Source organism: Haplochromis burtoni, unplaced genomic scaffold, assembly GCF_018398535.1.
Source record: "Haplochromis burtoni strain Fernald_Lab_line unplaced genomic scaffold, NCSU_Asbu1 Contig_197, whole genome shotgun sequence".
NCBI lineage: Eukaryota > Metazoa > Chordata > Actinopteri > Cichliformes > Cichlidae > Haplochromis > Haplochromis burtoni.
Genome location: NW_024582558.1, coordinates 416,467 through 434,586, shown reverse-complemented (window position 1 = coordinate 434,586; position 18,120 = coordinate 416,467). Strand labels below are relative to the sequence as shown.

At 39.3% G+C, this 18,120-nt stretch overlaps 1 protein-coding gene across 2 annotated transcripts in view; it reads right to left on the bottom strand.

Annotated features, from left to right (window-relative positions):
• Positions 1 to 16,692, bottom strand: part of LOC102304798 (copine-8) — a 47,400-nt gene extending 30,708 nt beyond the window's left edge. Inside the window, exons 1-2 of one of the 2 annotated variants that reach the window (XM_005935594.3) lie at positions 11,466 to 16,692; positions 2,793 to 2,869 (exon numbers count right to left, since the gene is read on the bottom strand). In XM_005935594.3, the coding sequence (XP_005935656.2) occupies positions 2,793 to 2,869; positions 11,466 to 11,618 (230 nt within the window). In that variant the 5' untranslated portion in view covers positions 11,619 to 16,692. The remainder of the gene's footprint in view (positions 1 to 2,792; positions 2,870 to 11,465) is intronic. The other variant, XM_005935593.3, reaches the window with a different exon arrangement.
• Between the last annotated feature and the right edge of the window lie 1,428 nt (positions 16,693 to 18,120).

Genomic DNA, 18,120 nt, shown 5'->3' with positions numbered 1-18,120 from the left:
TGACAATCCACTGCCATGTTTTTTTAAAGTGTGCGGGTGGAGTTGAAATTGTCGCAGACTAAAACGCATTCTGTGCATCACTGAAGTCAATATGATTATTGTATTTTGTTCTACGTGAAAAAAAATTTAACTTCTTTCTGGATGTTAGCTGCCTTCTGTTCCATTTATTCTGTTAAGACGATCCTACGTTGATGTCCAAGATCCGGGGAGGCCCAATATGAATGATAGTGTTCCATTATGCACTTTTCTACCCAGGTATGGTTTTTACTGGATTGGCAGAGTGTGATAGTAGATGAGCTCCTCAACAGAGCTGGATAAATTGCAGCCTCAAACCATGACAGAGCCTCCACTGTGTTTTACAAATGGCTATGGATACTCACCGTTGTACCTCTCTCCTGACCTTTGCCCTACATACTGATAAATTATTTGTATTTGAACCAAGAAATTGCTGGACTTGCTCTTCTTGTCACTAAACCCATTGATTGATTGATTGATTGATTGGTAATTTATTTCAACATGTGAACAATATACAAGTACATTTAGAAAAGAAAATAAGAGAGAAAAAAATACTATACAAATTACATACAAAAAAAAAAAGTTCTGATTAATTTACATGTTGAAAGGGAGTGGGAAGAAGTACACACTTATTTAATCCCACCCCTTTGCCATAAATTATCAGTTAATATTTAGTCAACTTCCTTACTGATATATTTTGTAATAAAAATAGTGAACAGATTTCTGATATACTTTATACTATAATATCACATCATGAGTTTTTTGTTTGTTTGTTTGTTTTTAAATAGAGACATTCACTTAATTTCAATATTTTCCTTTTCTTTATAGTTCGAGAAGATCATATTTTTATAACTCTTTTTGAACAGTTTTATGTTTGGACATTGCTTTAATTCCATATTCAGTTTGTTCCATAGTTTCACTCCATGAACAGAAACACAAAAGCCTTTTCTTGTAGTACGTACCTTCATTGTTTTGAAGTTACAAAAACCCCTTAAATTATAACTTCCTTCTTTCAAAAAAAACATACTCTGAATATTACCTGGCAGTTCTTTATTTTTTGCTTTGAATAGAATTTGTGCTGTTTGGAATTTCACTATATCGTCAATTTTCAATATTTCAGACTGCAAAAATAGTGAGTTTGTATGTTCCCTATAACCTGCATTGTGGATGATTCGAATTGCTTTTTTTTGAAGAGTAAAAAGTGAATGTAATGTGGTTTTATAGTTATTGCCCCAGACCTCTGCACAATAGCTTAAGTATGGTGAAACCAGTGAACAGTAGAGAATATGAAGTGATGTTCTGTCGAATACCTGTTTTGCCTTGTTTAGTACTGCAATGCTTCGTGATACTTTGGAATGAATATATCTTACGTGAGCTCTCCAGTTAAGTTTTTCATCTATTATTACCCCCAGAAATTTATTTTCACTGACTCTTTCAATATCAACACCATTTATTTGAATCTTTGCATTTGTATTTAAACTACTATTTCCAAATAACATAAGTTTAGATTTATTCAAATTTAATGATAATTTATTTTTATCAAGCCAGAACTTCACTTTACTTATTTCATTAGTCATATCCTCCAATAAATTCTGCAGATCATCACCAGAGCAAAAAATGTTTGTATCGTCAGCAAAGAGAACCATTTTTAATACTTTGGACACTTTACAGATGTCGTTAATGTACAAGTTGAAGAATACCTCAAGTAGCTAAAACCTTTGCATAGTTCTGTATCTTCCAAAGTTGTTTTCACCTGTAATTTGAACCTATTCACAGGTTTGATCAGTTGTGAACAAATTTATGCCTATGAGATAGATAAACCTGAATCTGCTGATCTACTGGTGAATAATGAATCCTACTACAACTAGTACGATTAAAAAGCTGGGAACCTTGACAATTAGTCATTACTTCAAAATACAATGTTTTCAAACCAGACTTGTTAGTACTTTTTGAAATTGACGATTGAATTGTGATTGTGTAATGTCAAACCTTGTGTGATGATAATTGTAATTCTGTTCAGTATGGAAGGCATGTTGGCAGTTAGGCTAACAGCTCGGTTCTTCCTCTGAATGTACTACTCCACTGTTTATGTTTATTTTTGTCAGTACTAGCTAATACTGGAGAGAAACTGTCAAAAATGCTAGCAGGGGACAGACTTCCTGTGCACTAGAGGATGCTTCCAAGCTAACATAAACACCCCATCGAGCGTAAATCTGACATGAACTGCTACAGGTCTAATCACTGCTTTTTTTTCCTGCTATAATTAGCGACCGAGAGGATGAAATCACAGATTCATTCATTTTAAAATATCTCTGATGAGATTCTTTAAGTCTTAAGTTCAGTTAAGGCTTCTACAAAAAGGAGGTGTGAGCTCATCACTGACACATTCACTTTGGGTGAACTGTCCTTTTTCAATATTTGATTTTTACCATCTCAGCATGTTTGCAGTCTGTCATTAGCTCTACTGCTGTTAAAGTGTTCATCTCATTTGGCTGTTGGAGGCAGTGTATGCTTTCATCAACATCATTACTCATTTTCATGCTGCTGCTTCACTTCGAAGACAAACAATGGCAATCTTAAAATCACATGCTGCTTTTCAGTTCACGCCTACATGATCTAAAATTTTAACAGCTTCTTTGAGCTACCCATTGACTCCCAGATTAGAGTAATGTAATACAAATATTTTTGCCCATCACTTTAAAATGGCAAAAATCATATTCCAAGAGTGTGCTGACTGTTGGTCATTGTGCGTGCATTGTGTGGTGTGTGCCACTTACGTCAAAGGTTTTTCTAAGCGGCTTCCCAGGGAGCCGACAATTTCACCCAGTGTGCAGAAGGCCTGGCCCAGGAAGTCCTGCATTAAACAAGGGAAAAGAAGGTTTATGAGTTAAAGAGGAACATTCATTACAATTTTCTTTATACATCTTTTGCATTTGTTCCTTTTTCCTAAATCTGTCCTTAAAGACGGTTTAATATTAATTCAAGACATTTAATTATTAATTTGTGATTTTATAGGCTAAAATACAACATATTCTCTTATATTTTTTAGCTTGCAAAATCCAGTGATTTCAGTCTTTATTATAGGATTTTGTACCATTTTACCCTGCCACTTATCATTGCAATATCTTTTTCAGCTGCAACAAACAAGGCTGAGCCGATTATGTGACTGGCTGTGGCTTCAGCATGACTGAACAAACAGCCATCATACAGAGATACCACACAGCAGCGCCACGTGGAAAACAGAAAACAAAAAGCTATAGGTAAAACAAAATAATTAAGTAACAAAGTAAACAAATTTGCATTTGCACCCGCATTGGAAATATCTCATTTGAAGCTGTTTCTCCAGCAGATTTAAAGTGAAGGGTAAAAAAACACATTACTCAAATTAAATGTCACATTCCCTTCTCCATCCACATTTATTTTGCACACTGACATCTAAGCCCACCGTGCAAAGAGACTAGTGTCCTTGTTGATCACTGCAGGGTGACCACATGAGAGGAGTCAGTGTAGAGATGAGGAGCCCTTGGCCAGCAAGAACAGCAAAACAGAGAATTCTTGCATAAAAAGTGGACTGCTCATGCACTGATACTAAGGCCTCCCCTACGAGACTGAGAATGCACGCGTATAAAAGTGCTTGACAGATGAGCCGTGTTGAGTCCAGTGGGCAGAAAGCTGCTCCAAAGATATATTATACTGATATATATCAGTATATTTCTCCCCCAGCCGAGGTCTCAAAACAAAAAGGATGACAAAAACACTCTGGCCTTTCCTTAACATGTGTGCTACTAGCGAGGAACCCTAGCCAACCGCCTGCTGTACCATTGAAAGTCTAAGGCTAGGAGTTGTGGTGCTATAGATTCACTGTACAGAGAGAAAAGGTTTGAAGGGTTTCTCTCCTAATAATTTAATATATATATATATATATTATATATATATATATATATATATATATATATATTATATTATATTATATATATATTTATATATATATATATATTATATAGTTTTTTTATTTTTTTTATTTTTTTACTTTGTCCTCTGCATTTAGCCCATTCACCCAGTGGGCAGCTACCAATCCAGCGCCCGGGGAGCAGTGTGTAGTGACGTTCCTTCTTACTGATGTTGCTGTCATTCGGTCTCACTACATCTATCACTACGGCGGTCTTCCTCTGCTTGTCCATCACTACTATGTCCGGTTGGATAGCCACGACCATTTTGCATGTCTGTATCTGGAAGTCCCACAAGGTCTTAGCTTGGTCACTCTTGACCACCCTACGGGGGGGATCTCCCATTTTGAACTCGGGACTTCCAGGCCATACTCGGCACAGATGTTTCTGTATACTATGCCAGCCACTTGGTTATGGCTTTCCATGTATGTCCTGCCTGCTAGTATCTTGCACCCTGCTGTTATGTGCTGGATTGTCTCGGGTGCATCTTTACACAATCTGCAACCGCAGTCCTGCCTGGTGCGATAGACGCCTCCCTCTATGGATATTGTGCTTGTTCCTGTGCTGCCATGATTAGTGCCTTCAGTTCAGCTTTGTCCAGCCACTGGTAGAATTTCTAGATGTCAGCAGCTTCCTCTATCTGCCAGTGGTACATACCGAGCAGCAGAGATGGGCAGTAACGCGTTACTTGTAATGCGTTACTGTAATCTGATTACTTTTTTCAAGTAACGAGTAAAGTAAGGGATTACTATTGCAAAAACGGTAATTAGATTACCGTTACTTTCCCGTAGGAACGCTGCGTTACTGCGTTACTAAAACCGTGATTTTTTTGCGAGAATGTCTCATGACAGTGACGTAAGCGAGTGCGACGTTCGTGACAACAGCTGTGTGCAGATCAACAATGGATCATATATCGAGTGCAGAGAGAGTATGAGCGTGCAGCGTTTAAAGCGTGGAAGTACTGACCTTACTTTGAGTTTGATTCCATAAAAAGTGACAAAAACATTAGCGTCCATCGTGCGTGGGAAGAAAACTTCAACTGACCGCGGCACACCTGCACCAGGGTAAACCTCCGCCTACCACAGTCCTGCTTTACAGGTGAAAATAGAGCAACAGGACCGCTGAGTCTTTGACTTTATTTATTTTCTGCTGTGTTTTACTTGCATCTATTTGAAAGACTGAGTGTAAACACAAAAAATATTTTATTTTATGTGCTGGAATGTGCAGAAAATAGGTTTAAATGTTAAACTAATTTATTCAAGTCAGAGAATGTTGCATATAATTAAATTTTTGCTTGATGCATAAAGTTAAAAGATTAAAACTGATAAAACAAGTTAAAAAAAGAGACTTTTCCATTTGATTACATTTTGTATGATGGATTATGTAGAAAAAGTAGAATTGGGCTGAAAGATCTATCGCTTTATCACCTCTTCAGGTTGTAAATCGTGTTTTTAAAAAGTAACTAAGTAACTAAGTAATTAATTACTTTTGAAAATAAGTAATCAGTAAAGTAACGGGATTACTTTTTTGGGGAAGTAATCAGTAATTAGTTACTGATTACTTTTTTCAAGTAACTTGACCAACACCTGCCACAGGGGCCTGTCCTTCCATGATGGTTCCTCGTCTCCCTCCTCTTTCTTGGGTTTCTGCTGCCTGAGGTATTCACTGAGCACTCGGTCAGTTGGGGCCATCTTCCCAATGTATTCTTGGATGTTTGTTGTCTCATCCTGGACTGTGGTGCTGACACTCACCAGTCCCCGGCCCCCTTCCTTCCGCTTAGCGTACAGCCTCAGGGTGCTGGACTTGGGGTGAAACCCTCCATGCATGGTAAGGAGCTTTCTTGTCTTGATGTCAGTGGCTTCTATCTCCTCCTTTGGCCAGCCTATTACCCCAGCAGGGTACCTGATCACGGGCAGGGCGTAGGTGTTGATAGCCCGGATCTTGTTCTTACCATTCAGCTGACTCCTCAGGACTTGCCTGACCTCTGCAGGTACTTGGTGGTTGCAGCTTTTCTAGCAGCCTCTTCATGGTTCCCATTTGCCTGGGATGCCCAGGTACTTGTAGCTGTCCTGTATGTCTGCAATGTTGCCTTCTGTTAGTTTGATACCCTCAGTTCTGACTACCCTCAGTTCTGACTACCTTCCCTCTCTTTGTTACCATCCGACTACACTTCTCCAGTCCGAATGACATTACGTCATTGCTGTATATCCTGGTGGCGTGGATCAGTGAATCACTGTCTTGTTCACTCTTCATACAGCTTTATGGCATCCATGTACAGGAGATGCTCTGTTCTGTAGTCAGTATCCGTAGACAGTCTTGTCAATGTTCTCACTGAGGGGCTTCAGACCTATGCAGAACAGCAGTGGGGACATAGCATCTCCTTGGTAGATCCTGCACTTGATGGCAACCTGTGCTATGGGTTTGAAGTTGGCCTCTAGTGTTGTATGCCACATCATGTGGTACCGAGGCAGGTTATTGGCCAGTTGGATGGGACCGCTCCCTTTCTGGGGTCCTTAGGAATCAGGACTGTCCGGCCTTCTATTCTGGGTGTCTCTCATCAACTAACAGCTGGTTCATTTGTATTGCCAGATGTTCATGGAGTGCAGTCAGTTTGTTCAGCCACTGGGCATGAATAATATCAGAGCCTGCTGTCCGACTCTTCATACTGGAGACCATTTCTTATGTGTCTTATTGGTTGTACCCAGTGATATCATGAACCAATATAAACAAGAACTGCTGGGCCGGCCCCTCCCATACCCCTGTTTTGAATATTTGCATATACATACAAGAAGGTCACACAAAGGGAGGCTCCTCTGTCAGGTAAAAATGACTGTTTTAGTCAAGACAGGCTGCATATAAAGTGCTCAAAAAATGTTTCAATCAGAGTAAAGCATCAAGTCAATTAAACTTGTGGGATATTAATTTGGTCAGTTAAATACCAGAGGAGGTTGTTAATCAGTTTCAGCTGCTTTGGTGTAAATGAAATTAACAACAACGTGTGCATGTATCAGTCACTATCAGTCAAGGACTGGCCTCCAGAGACCCAGCGGTCAACATAACTGAAGCAGAATTGGATAATCTTGACAGAAAGCGAAACAAAACTCAATCAGCATCCAAAGAAGAGCTTTGGAATGTCCTTCAAGAAGGCTGGAGAACTGTTTCTGCACACTGCTTCAGGAAATTCAGAGACAGCTTGTGAGTGTTCAGGCTGTGTGGGTGGGTGATTAACTGATTGAACACAGGAGATTAACACAGGATAGGTACCAAGTGAATAAATAGGTAAAATAGATTAAACTAATGCTGGAGGAGCAGAAGAAAAACATTGGAAACTTATCAAAGGAAGCAAAACTGACAGCAATAGACAAGAACCAATGATTACAAAAACCTATAACTCGAGGAAAAGAAAAAAAAAACAATCCAATAACTGTTACTTGTGATTCCTTGAGTTTTAAAAACCTAATGGAAAACAGAGCTTTTGGGTATCAGGCCCTCTCCTGTGCACCTAAATCCAATCCAGACAGACACACGCACTCTATAATTTACAGATTAGGCTAAAAAACGTTTTTGTTGTTGTTGTTGCCTGCAGTCAGGAATGAATCATTCCCTAGTTACACGGCTATAGGCTCAGGCTGTTGGGGGGACTTCCCATGAGCATTACTTGTCATCTTCCCATGTATATGTCGCTACTTCATGTCATTAATTTAGTCTTTTTCTTCCATAGTTGTTTTGTCCTTGGTCACTGTACTCTTCTCTTGACTTCCCCCTCAGTTCCAATTGTTTGTAGTAGATGCCTGTCCTCCTTGTATCCTGGGGCTGCTGGAGGTGTCTTCCTGTTGAACAGGAGTTCTTCCTTCTCAACATTACCAAGTACTTGTTCATAAAAAATCTGATCATTAAAGATTCCTCTCTCAGTACCTTTCTCAAAACAACTGTTGTTGTAAATTGGTGCTATATAAATACAACTTCCTGTGCCTGGGTGGGTTTCCTCCAAGTACGCAATAGTCCTCCAACATCTCTAAGAGATGTTTGTTAGGTTAAATGATGATTTGAGCCGTAAGTGTGATTATGATTACTTTCTATCTCTGTCTGGTCTGTGATGGACTGGCAGGCTATCCAGAGTGAACACAGATTCTGCTAGAATAGACTTCATCCATCCATCTAAAGAGAGTGGATGGATATTACTGATCCAATTAGAATTTTGGCAGAATTGTATATACAATATGTACATATCATATGCACAATCTCACACATTACAAGAAATTGTTTTAATATGGACTAAAAATTTAGCTTGAATAATATGAAAAATATGTTGAACAAACAAAAATACACATAAAATATTAAAATCCTAAGTCTTCAGAAAACTATAAGAGGTGTGTCATCAGCACCAAACAACACCAAAGGTAGAACAGAACTTTGTTTGAAGGACCCTTGGGCTTTAAGTCTGTTGCACTCAGTAGGTATTTCTTGCATCACACTTGTGAACAGTCTAATAAAGGAAATGCCACTATTCTTTTAAAAGCTGTTAAACAAATAACAAGATGTGATGTGCTTTTCTAACCACAAGACATTTAATAAAGGGAATAAAAGCTCCAGTAAAATCCAGCCGTCTCTCAAGCAGTCATGAGGGAACACCAGCCAGTTAACTTAATTACTGCCTGCAAACAAAAAAGCAATTTCTCCGCCTGGATTCATTTGCTTATCATCGAGTGCTGAATAAAGACTTTGTAATGAGACCGCTGTTTGTGAGAAGCACTGGTGTATTTTTCCACAAAAAAACATGAGTTAAATAACTGTGCGTGGTGACAAGCAGCGCTTAGGAAGAACGTCATACCCTAGCCTTACATCCAACTTTACTGTATGTCCCCTTTCTGAACTGTTTTTCCTGCAGCTTTAAGTACTAAAGGTATGTGAACCATATGGCACGGGGGAAAACATCTGTTTTGATTAGAGAAGGGAGGCATCCTCTAAGGATGCCACTGAAGCTGCCAAAAAAGATACTGTACTTGTGTGCGTTTGCATTTTTTCTTCATTTTTAGCCACACGACTAGGAATGAACTAGACAATGGAGCCATCACTGTGTGCCAGATCTCCTATCCCACACATCCACAATGACGACAGGACGCATCCAAGCGTCCTCAGCCTTCATGCTTAGAGTGAATTGCAGCACTCACATTGCTCACTGCTCACAGAGGAAGCCTCGGGGCACGCTGAGGTTGGGGCTGAGGAAAAGAGCTCCGCCAGCAGTTGGCAGTGAGGTCGAAGCTGGGTAATCGGAATGGGGCTGGGTGTTGAGGTGAAGAGAGAGTTTTATACTGAACTAGTGCTGCTCAAACCTCTGTTTGAACTGAAAGGGAATGTTGTAGCTTTAAGCCAGGGATATATCAAATTTCAGAAAAGCAGAATCCTTAATCAGCAGCAGCATGACAAAACAAAACCAGAAATAACAAAGCTGATCAGAAGCTGTGTCTGATATTTATGCGTTTTATTTGATCATTTTGTTGAGCTTTTTCTATTTCCTGGAGTTGCTGTCAAATGCCCAGGACAGTGTTTTTCTCCAAATTTAATCTCTTTGTTATATTAATAAACCACCTTTTGATAAAGATGACATATTCAACATATTAAATTAGAAACAAAACAATAGAACCTACATGAATGAGAACTTTAAGATATATAGCCTCTGTAGCATTGCTGCCTAAGTTTAGGGGTCAGCGCAAATTGATTGATAACTATCCATTTAAACTAGTCCTCAAAGAAAGTGTAAGTTCCATAAGTACTATCACAAGAAATACAAACAACATGTATTTATTTGAAGTTAAGGCCACACTAACTCATATGAGTTGGGGCCAAAATGTTCTGGAAATCAGTCCATAAAATAATAAAAAAGCAATACCTCATTTCAATTTTTCCAATCTCCCCTTCAGGCTCCTCTTTGTTAAATGACCAGTATTTAACTCATATTTACTTAGTCCCTATGGACCCCAAAGCGCTTTACATATCCAGTCATCCACCCACTGGTGATGGCAAGCTACATTGTAGCCACAGCCACCCTGGGGCGCACTGACAGAGGCGAGGCTGCCGGACACTGGCGCCACCGGGCCCTCTGACCACCACCAGTAGGCAATGGGTGAAGTGTCTTGCCCAAGGACACAACGACCGAGACTGTCCGAGCCGGGGCTCGAACCGGCAACCTTCCGATTACAAGACGAACGGCCAACTCTTGAGCCACGATCGCCTCACATGTTAGCATGTCTGGCATTTATATTTTGTTTCCGTGCAATAGATCTCATTGCATGGATCATTCATTTTACCTCTGCTCTGATTCTCTTTACATTTGTGAAAACAAATGTGTGCTCACAATCAAACACCTGACTGATGTGCTGCCTTCAGGGACAGTCTGTTTTTATTAAGCACTGTGGTCAATTCCCAGATGTGTCAAAACACAGCTTCCAAAAAGCTATTTCAAATTATCAGCCGAACTGAACGTGGTCTGGAAAATGCACAAGATGACTTTAACGGCAAGACTGGTAAAATATAAATTCGTATTTAACTTCTGGACATTGTTTTCACTTCATCACGAAATCACTTTAAGCATATTTGCACTGCACAAGACATAATGTGGATTGCACAACACTGGTCACTATATTCTTCATTTCCAGTTAATACTTGTACAGCTGCTGTTATTGTGTATATATATTTATTTATATTTCTTCATACATTCTTATATAGTTCTATACTGTGTATTGTGTATTTTGTTGTACAGTTATTTTATTTTCAACTTTAATTTATATATTTTATCTTATTCTTTCCCAGTTAAATTTACCCTTCATTCTAATTTGTGTTGTACAGTTATTTCATTTTTAACCTTAATTTATATTTTATTCCTTCCTAGTTAAATTTACCCTTTTTAATTTTTCATATTTATTTCCTATCTTATTCATAGCCTTTTTTTTGTTTTCTTTAGGTCACGAGCAGTTGTCCAAGCATTTCACTGCATATCGTACTGTGTATGACTGTGTACGTGACAAATAAAATTTGAATTTGAATTAAAAGAAAGAGTATATGCAAAGTAGCAGATGCACCCATAACTCAGTGCCCTGATTTATCTCTAATCAGCTGATATTTTTTGTTTTTCTTTGTTTTTTAAACATGAACAGCATCTATGAGGTGTGAGGTCTTGGTGACCTACAGACATAAGGAAACACTTTAAACCTCAGCCCTTGGTTGTTGTGTGGCTCTCAGCCTTTATTCTGGCCTTCAGTAAATGGAGCAAAGTTCAATCAGACTGAGATCATTTACTTGACTTGGTCAGTAAAGAATAGTCCACCTTGTCACCCTGAAAAGCTCTTTGGTTGCTTTGCATGTGTGTTTATGATCACTACTTTTACCCCCAACATTCAAATTCAAATCAGGCTGCTATTGTTCTGGAAGGTTAACTGTGGCTGTATAAAATTTAAATGAATGCATGGCTGATTGTTGAACAGCTGAGGTGAAAGAGACACTCACATGTCTGGAGAGGTTGTCACTCTTGCAGTCTAAATCATACCTGCAGAGAAAAAGGAAAAAGATTAAATATCCGAACATGGACAGTGGCAGCACAAACTGACTGACAGATATGTGACTGAAAGGGAACCGTAGTGTCATTTTTTTTGCCTTCATTATCTAGAGGCATTAATGCAAGGTACACCAGTTCTCACTAATCACTGTAAAGAAGCTATTCATGCTTAACACAGGTTTGTGATGGCAGGACCAAAAGCTTCACTAAAACGATTTCATGCATGTGGGTACATAATTACCAGGCTCAGTACTTTTAGGTCAGGTGAAGGCTTCAGCAATTTTACCACCCAAATTTTCCAGCTTTCAATTATGACGGTTTAATAGCTTTTGGTTTGTAGTCAGTATGTATCTACAATGCCAATTAGATTATTTTAAAAACTGCATAAAATATATTTCAAAAAGAAAGAAATAGCACAGAGAAATATTCAGGGAATCAACCAGAGTCAGCATGCTACGTATTGTATTCAATAAACACCACATTTATAAAACTTCATATAACTATCATCTATAGTATTTATATTATATATGCATATGCACATACATGCACCTGCACACAGTCAGACATACACAAACACACCCGTCACAGATTAATGGATCTCAGTGGTCCATTCTTACACTCATAATGAGTAATATAGTGATTAGGTGCTTAAATGCTTTTGGAGGATTTTTGCATCTGGGAATATTGTTAACTTTAAAGCACAACAAGGCCCCGCATTGCCTCAAGGTTTAGCTGTTCTATTTCAGCTAAATCGCAAATCCACTGACTGAAGCAATAAGAAACTCCAATGAGATTTTACTCGAGACATGTACTCTCGAGTAGAGTCTGGGTAGGTCTGGAACCAGCCAGAGAGGCACCAGTCCTGCAGTTTTTGTTGCTGCATCAGGTTATTGTACATGTATTAACATGATGAGCGTGTCACTCTAGGTTTGTCATTTTTTATACAGATGTATTTCAACCCAAACTATAGTCTTAACCTATAAGCAAGTGCATCTAAGTGCCTAAACCCAACCACACAATTTATTTAGTGTCTAAATCTAAATAACAAGTAAAAATGAAATTAAAAATTAGGTCAAAATTAAACAACTTGAACCAGGTTAACATTTAATGAGATTTAATGACCTCTCAATATTCCTCTCAAAGTTTTTAACTGCGGTACATATTACTACTAGTGTTGAGGGTTTTTTTACCTGCCTGTTTGCAACTGTGCTATTTGAAATTGTGTACCAATTAGAAGAGCAGTAATATAGTAGTTTTTATAGTAATTTTTAGTATTCATTTAGTATCTGAGCATCATTTTGTTTGACAGCCCTTCACGCAAGTGACAGGAAACCCCACGGGGTAGACCTGCAACCTACTTGCAGGTCGGGGGACACTCTACTTAGCCTGCTGCTACCACCACCATACTTCAGCAGTATATGATGGATGGATGGAGTGCTCTTGGCACCCAGTATTGTTGTAGCTAGTCTGTCAGTGCACCAACACCAAACAAGATCTCGTGTATGGTAAGAGAATGCATTGGATGCACAAGTCCCCTGGACTTTGGTAATACCTGAGAGGATGCTAACACCAGATGACAAAAACATTAACAGAGCGATTGTGACACTGCTTGTAGCACTATAAGCAACAATTCATTTTTACAGTCTGTCCAAACTGAAAATGATATAAGGTGATGTCCAATCACTAAATATTCATTCTTCCCTTAATCTATAATGAGTTGTCTGGATAAATCAGTATCCCACCAGGGGCAATCTGATAACAAACTTTTTGACTCAATGGAAAAATTGGACCAATAATTTTTTGTTTTGTTTTTTAGCTGGATATTTGGTTGTGTTACACTAGTGGGTAGGAAATGTGGCCTTGAGCCATTAACCTGAAACAGAGCCCTGAAGCTTCGTTCTAACTCCCTCAGTTTTCACTTTTTATTCAGACCCAAAAGACACCAACTCAAATGTAATCACTTTAGGCAGCTTAACAAGCTTCACTTGGCTCCTTCTGATGCTGTTGAAGGTTTTACTAAAAACTAACAGGCTTTCTCTTGAGGCATGCAGTGTTAATTTTCTGGTGCCCACCGAGCTTACAGTTGTCAAATGAAAAAATAAATGTGGCAGATCTTGCAGATTTATGACTTCCATCTGTGATCGCCGCTTCCCAACAAACGCTCGTAAAGGATTCAGAAATGAGCAATTCCTGTATTTGCCCATCCTAACATTGGTCCAAAACCAAACGCAGCAGCTATGTTGTGCATGCCATCTAATCTACTTGGCTCCCCAGAGAGCAATTTATCCAGCTTTATTTATTTCCTGCACCACGGAACCTCCTTCGGTGTGTCAGGTGTGTGTCAATATGCGAGTGCGGTGTATGTGCAGCAGTGTGCAGCCGAGTGTGTAAATGGAAGAGCCTGAGCGTTTCTTTCTACAGACAGCATGCCATGTACGATAAGGCGCCTGCTGACAAAACGGGGAGATGCCGTGTGTCACTACAGGATGTGGAAGAGAGCTCGAGTACAGTGCCATTACTAATATATTTCCATAAGCGCAAGGAAGACACGCTACTGTTACGCAACACGCTGCCAGCAAAATGCACAGGTGCGCTTCATGTTCTATTCGCCCCTTGCCTCTGTCACTCCCAAAGGTTCATAAATGACTCATTTAATTTTATTTAATTATAAGAGACCCAAAGAGAGCAAGAGAAAAAAAAGAGAGGGAGCACGAGAGGGAGAGCGGGGGAAAAAAGATGTATGTATGATGATTTGGCGGCACATGTTCACCCGCACATACACACGAACACACACAAGAGTGCTAGAGTAGATGTCCCATGGCGTCTTGTGAGTGCACATTTGCTGTGTATGACTGGACGTTCGTGCGTGAATGTTTATGTAGATGACGTCACTCTGCATCGGCACTGGGCCAGACAGGATTTCTCTCGGTCCTGCGCTGTCTGTCTTTGGGAGTGGGGGGTTGCTGCTCAGAGCTCTGTTTGAACTGAGCAACGATGACTAATGACAGCGCACAAATAAATGGGGCCGAAGAGGCAGGCAAACAACAGACAACGGCTCACTGACACTTCAGCGTTGTTTCCTAACAGCTTCATAAACCACTGAAAAGCTTTCAGGCTGACTGACACAAGATATCACACAAATATTTTATTAGCGGCCTCTACACTCACATGATCGAGATGATGTTTTACCAAAAATACTGCTATAAAAGGAAGTGAAAAACCATCCGACCTTCAGCTCATGTAGTCCAAGGCCACTTTATTAAGTTGTATCTTTCTCCTCTTTTGCTTTCAGAAAGCTTTCTTCTGATTGGCTGCCCCGCACAAACAAAAGCTCTGAAAAAGCAGGTGGGTGGAGCTGCAGAGTTATGTGTCTGCCATGACGACATTAAGGATATATCTGCTCACTGAGATCATACCAAACCAAGAGTAGAAAAACTCTCAGAAGCAGCCTGAGACCTGAGCTTTTGGCTTTCAGAGATTCAACACTGACCTCATTATTTGACACCGACCCTGAAAAGTATGGTGGCTCTAAAAGGTCAAAAAAAACTTAAATATCTGTAAATGGAAAAATGGGACACAATAACGTGATGGAACAACTGCAGAAGTAAAAGAGCAAAAAACTTGTAAAGGATTGCATTTAAAAGTATAATACTATATATTTGTTACTGTTAGCAAACGTCTATCTACTGTTAGCTTATCAGCTCGGTTTTTCTGTGTACTTTTGCAACATTTTTCTATTTGCTGTTGTTTCTACTGTTACTAGTGTTTTTAGTGTCAACGCATGTGTGCATTTTCACTAGTCACCGTTTTTTCTTCTAAAATGCATATTATTATGCATTATAAGTATTTTATGATTAAGAATATTGACATGCATGTTATATTTACAAAAAATAATTAATTTTGGATAGAAAAGTTCGCATCCCAGTGCAGCACTGTGGCACGGTTAGCACTATTGCCTCACAGCATGAAGGACCTTTGTTGGACTCCACCACCTGGCCGGGGCTTTTCTGTGTGGAGTTGCATGTCCGTGTTCGTGTGGGTTCTGTTATGTTAATTGTTACTGTGTTCCTATGTTAATGTGATGAGTGAGTGTGAATGGTTGTCTGTCCCTCTATGTTAACCCTGTGACACACTGGCGATTTGTCCAGGGTGTACACTGCATCTTGCCCTATGGTAGCTGGGATAGGCTTCAAAACTTCTGCAACTAAAACAGAATAAAACAGACTATATTCAATTCTTCTCATACTCTTTTGTTCGATTCCTTGTGTACATACACAGGGAATATTTTGTTGTTTCATCTTGGATTGTGTGTATGTTAGTTTTCAGCCTGCTTCTTTGTCCCAATCACATATTGTCTATATTTTAAATCTCAATGTTTCCTGTTGTTTTCAGCGTATTTTAATGTTAACATTCTGGATTACAGCAATAATGCAGTATTTATATTACCACAGTGAATAAGAGGCTTCCTCTAATGCACAAACTTTTACATTTATATATAAAGCTGTGTGTCTTTCACACCGTGCCATCATTTATTTTGTTTTTCAGTTCAAATTCAGTCAATATTTATTGTTTTTTTTCTTCCCCCAAAATGGAACAGAAACATGACATGCATTCTTCATGGAGAATTTCTTCTTCTGCTCTGTAAAGGTCTTTGTTTTGCAGGAGATATTCAACATTAATATATTTAAGCAAATCTGACCTTGAAATTGGTTCCACTCTTTTATTCTTGAGTACCTTAAATATTTTTATATAGCTATATCTTTATTGTATTCCTTTTTTGGTGAGCATTTCACTTCATTTTTTGAGGTCTGATCCAATTTGCAACACTTGATTAGACCACCATCCACCCAGGGGGAGCGTCTCAAACCATCAAATAAATAAATAAAGTAGGGGAGCATTCGGCATGGCCAGCGTCTATAAGGGCAGTTTGTGGGGGCTTAGTGCTAGCTGGCTATATGGGTCTATTGAAGGGATTTGAAGCTTTATAAAGAAGATGGAGGTAAGGAAGGAGTGTAGGAGCAGCAATGAAATGAGTTTCAGACCTCAGGACAAAGCAGGAGGCGAGTGCAGTTACTGGTCCTGTAATGAGAAAGAACCTGTGTGTGTACATGCATGTTAAAGCTCAACATGAGTGCAAAAGACTGCTTGAGCAGTAAAGTGTATGCATGAATGTGTGTGTGTGTGTGTGTGTGTGTGTGTGTGCGCGCGCGTGTCTGGACATTTGTCTTGGTTTGAGGGCAGGCAGTGTGTGGGCGTTGCCATGTCCTAGCTGCGAGTGATCACAGGACCATCAGCCCAGAAGACAGTAACAAGGGCCTGATCCTCACCCACTCACAAGAAGCCCCACAGGGAGTCGGCTAGACGGCGCGCGCACACACACACGCGCACACACACACACACACACACACACACACACTCCATCACCCACTCTTCACTACTTGTCAGCTTTTAACATCTTGTATGATATTCTGGCAAAGTCTGCACTACATTCCTCTGGTCCACAGGGATATACACACAAACGTTAAAGCACATGCACAGAAATGCTTGAGTTATTTATACTTTTACACACAGAGACATTCAAAAACACATTCTCTATGGCTGAATGATATAGATGAACATCATCTCTCCTTATTTTTATTGTGAGATGGTGCAGTACAGAATATTTAGGTCTGTATTTTCTGTGAGAAATATTACAAGCAGTTCTTTTAAAACAGACTGGTGTGTCAAATGAGAATCATTTCTTTATGTCATTTGATTCATACAGTAAAGGTATGAAGTGAGGTTGAGAGGTTATCGTCAACAGTCAGTATTTTACAACTCAAATACAATGCAATATATTGTTTAGTTTCATATCATAACTCAATGCATCTGGGCATGTCGACATGTGTTTTCATGTTAACTTTGAACACGAAACAGTTGTTGGTGCCAGATAGGCAAATGTGAGTACTTCAGATATATGCTGATCTACTCTGGGATTTTTTCCACAACCATTTTGAGGATTTATAGAGAAATAGACTGAAAAAGAGAAAATATTCAATGAGCAGCAGTTCTCTGGTGAAAATGCCCTTTTGATGCCAGGGGTCAGAGGAGAACGTGTGACAGGATATGTAAGAGTGGATGCATCCTGTTTTGTATCAATGGTTGGGGGATATTTTCCAAGTGCCCCCTTAGTACCAACTGAGCATAATTTAAATCCCACAGGCTAACACAGTACTGTTGCTGACCACATCGCTTTATAACCACACCATACCCATTTTCTAATGGTTGCTGTTACCAGAATAAGCTTGGATCATCTCAAAATATCTTTCTGAACAAAACACTGTTCTGCATAGTTCACTGTACTCAAATGGCCTCCACAGTCACCAGATCTCAATCCAATACTTCTCAATCTGTTTTAGTCAAGACAGGCTGCATATGAAGTGCTTAAAAAAATGTTTAAATCAGAGTACAGCATCAAGTCAGTTAAACTTGTGGGATATTGATCTGATCAGTTAAATAAAAGAGGAGGTTGTTAATCAGTTTCAGCTGCTTTGGTGTTAATGAAATTAACAACAACACGTGCACTAGTGTGCCACTGCTGCTATAGCTCATATATATATTAGGGGT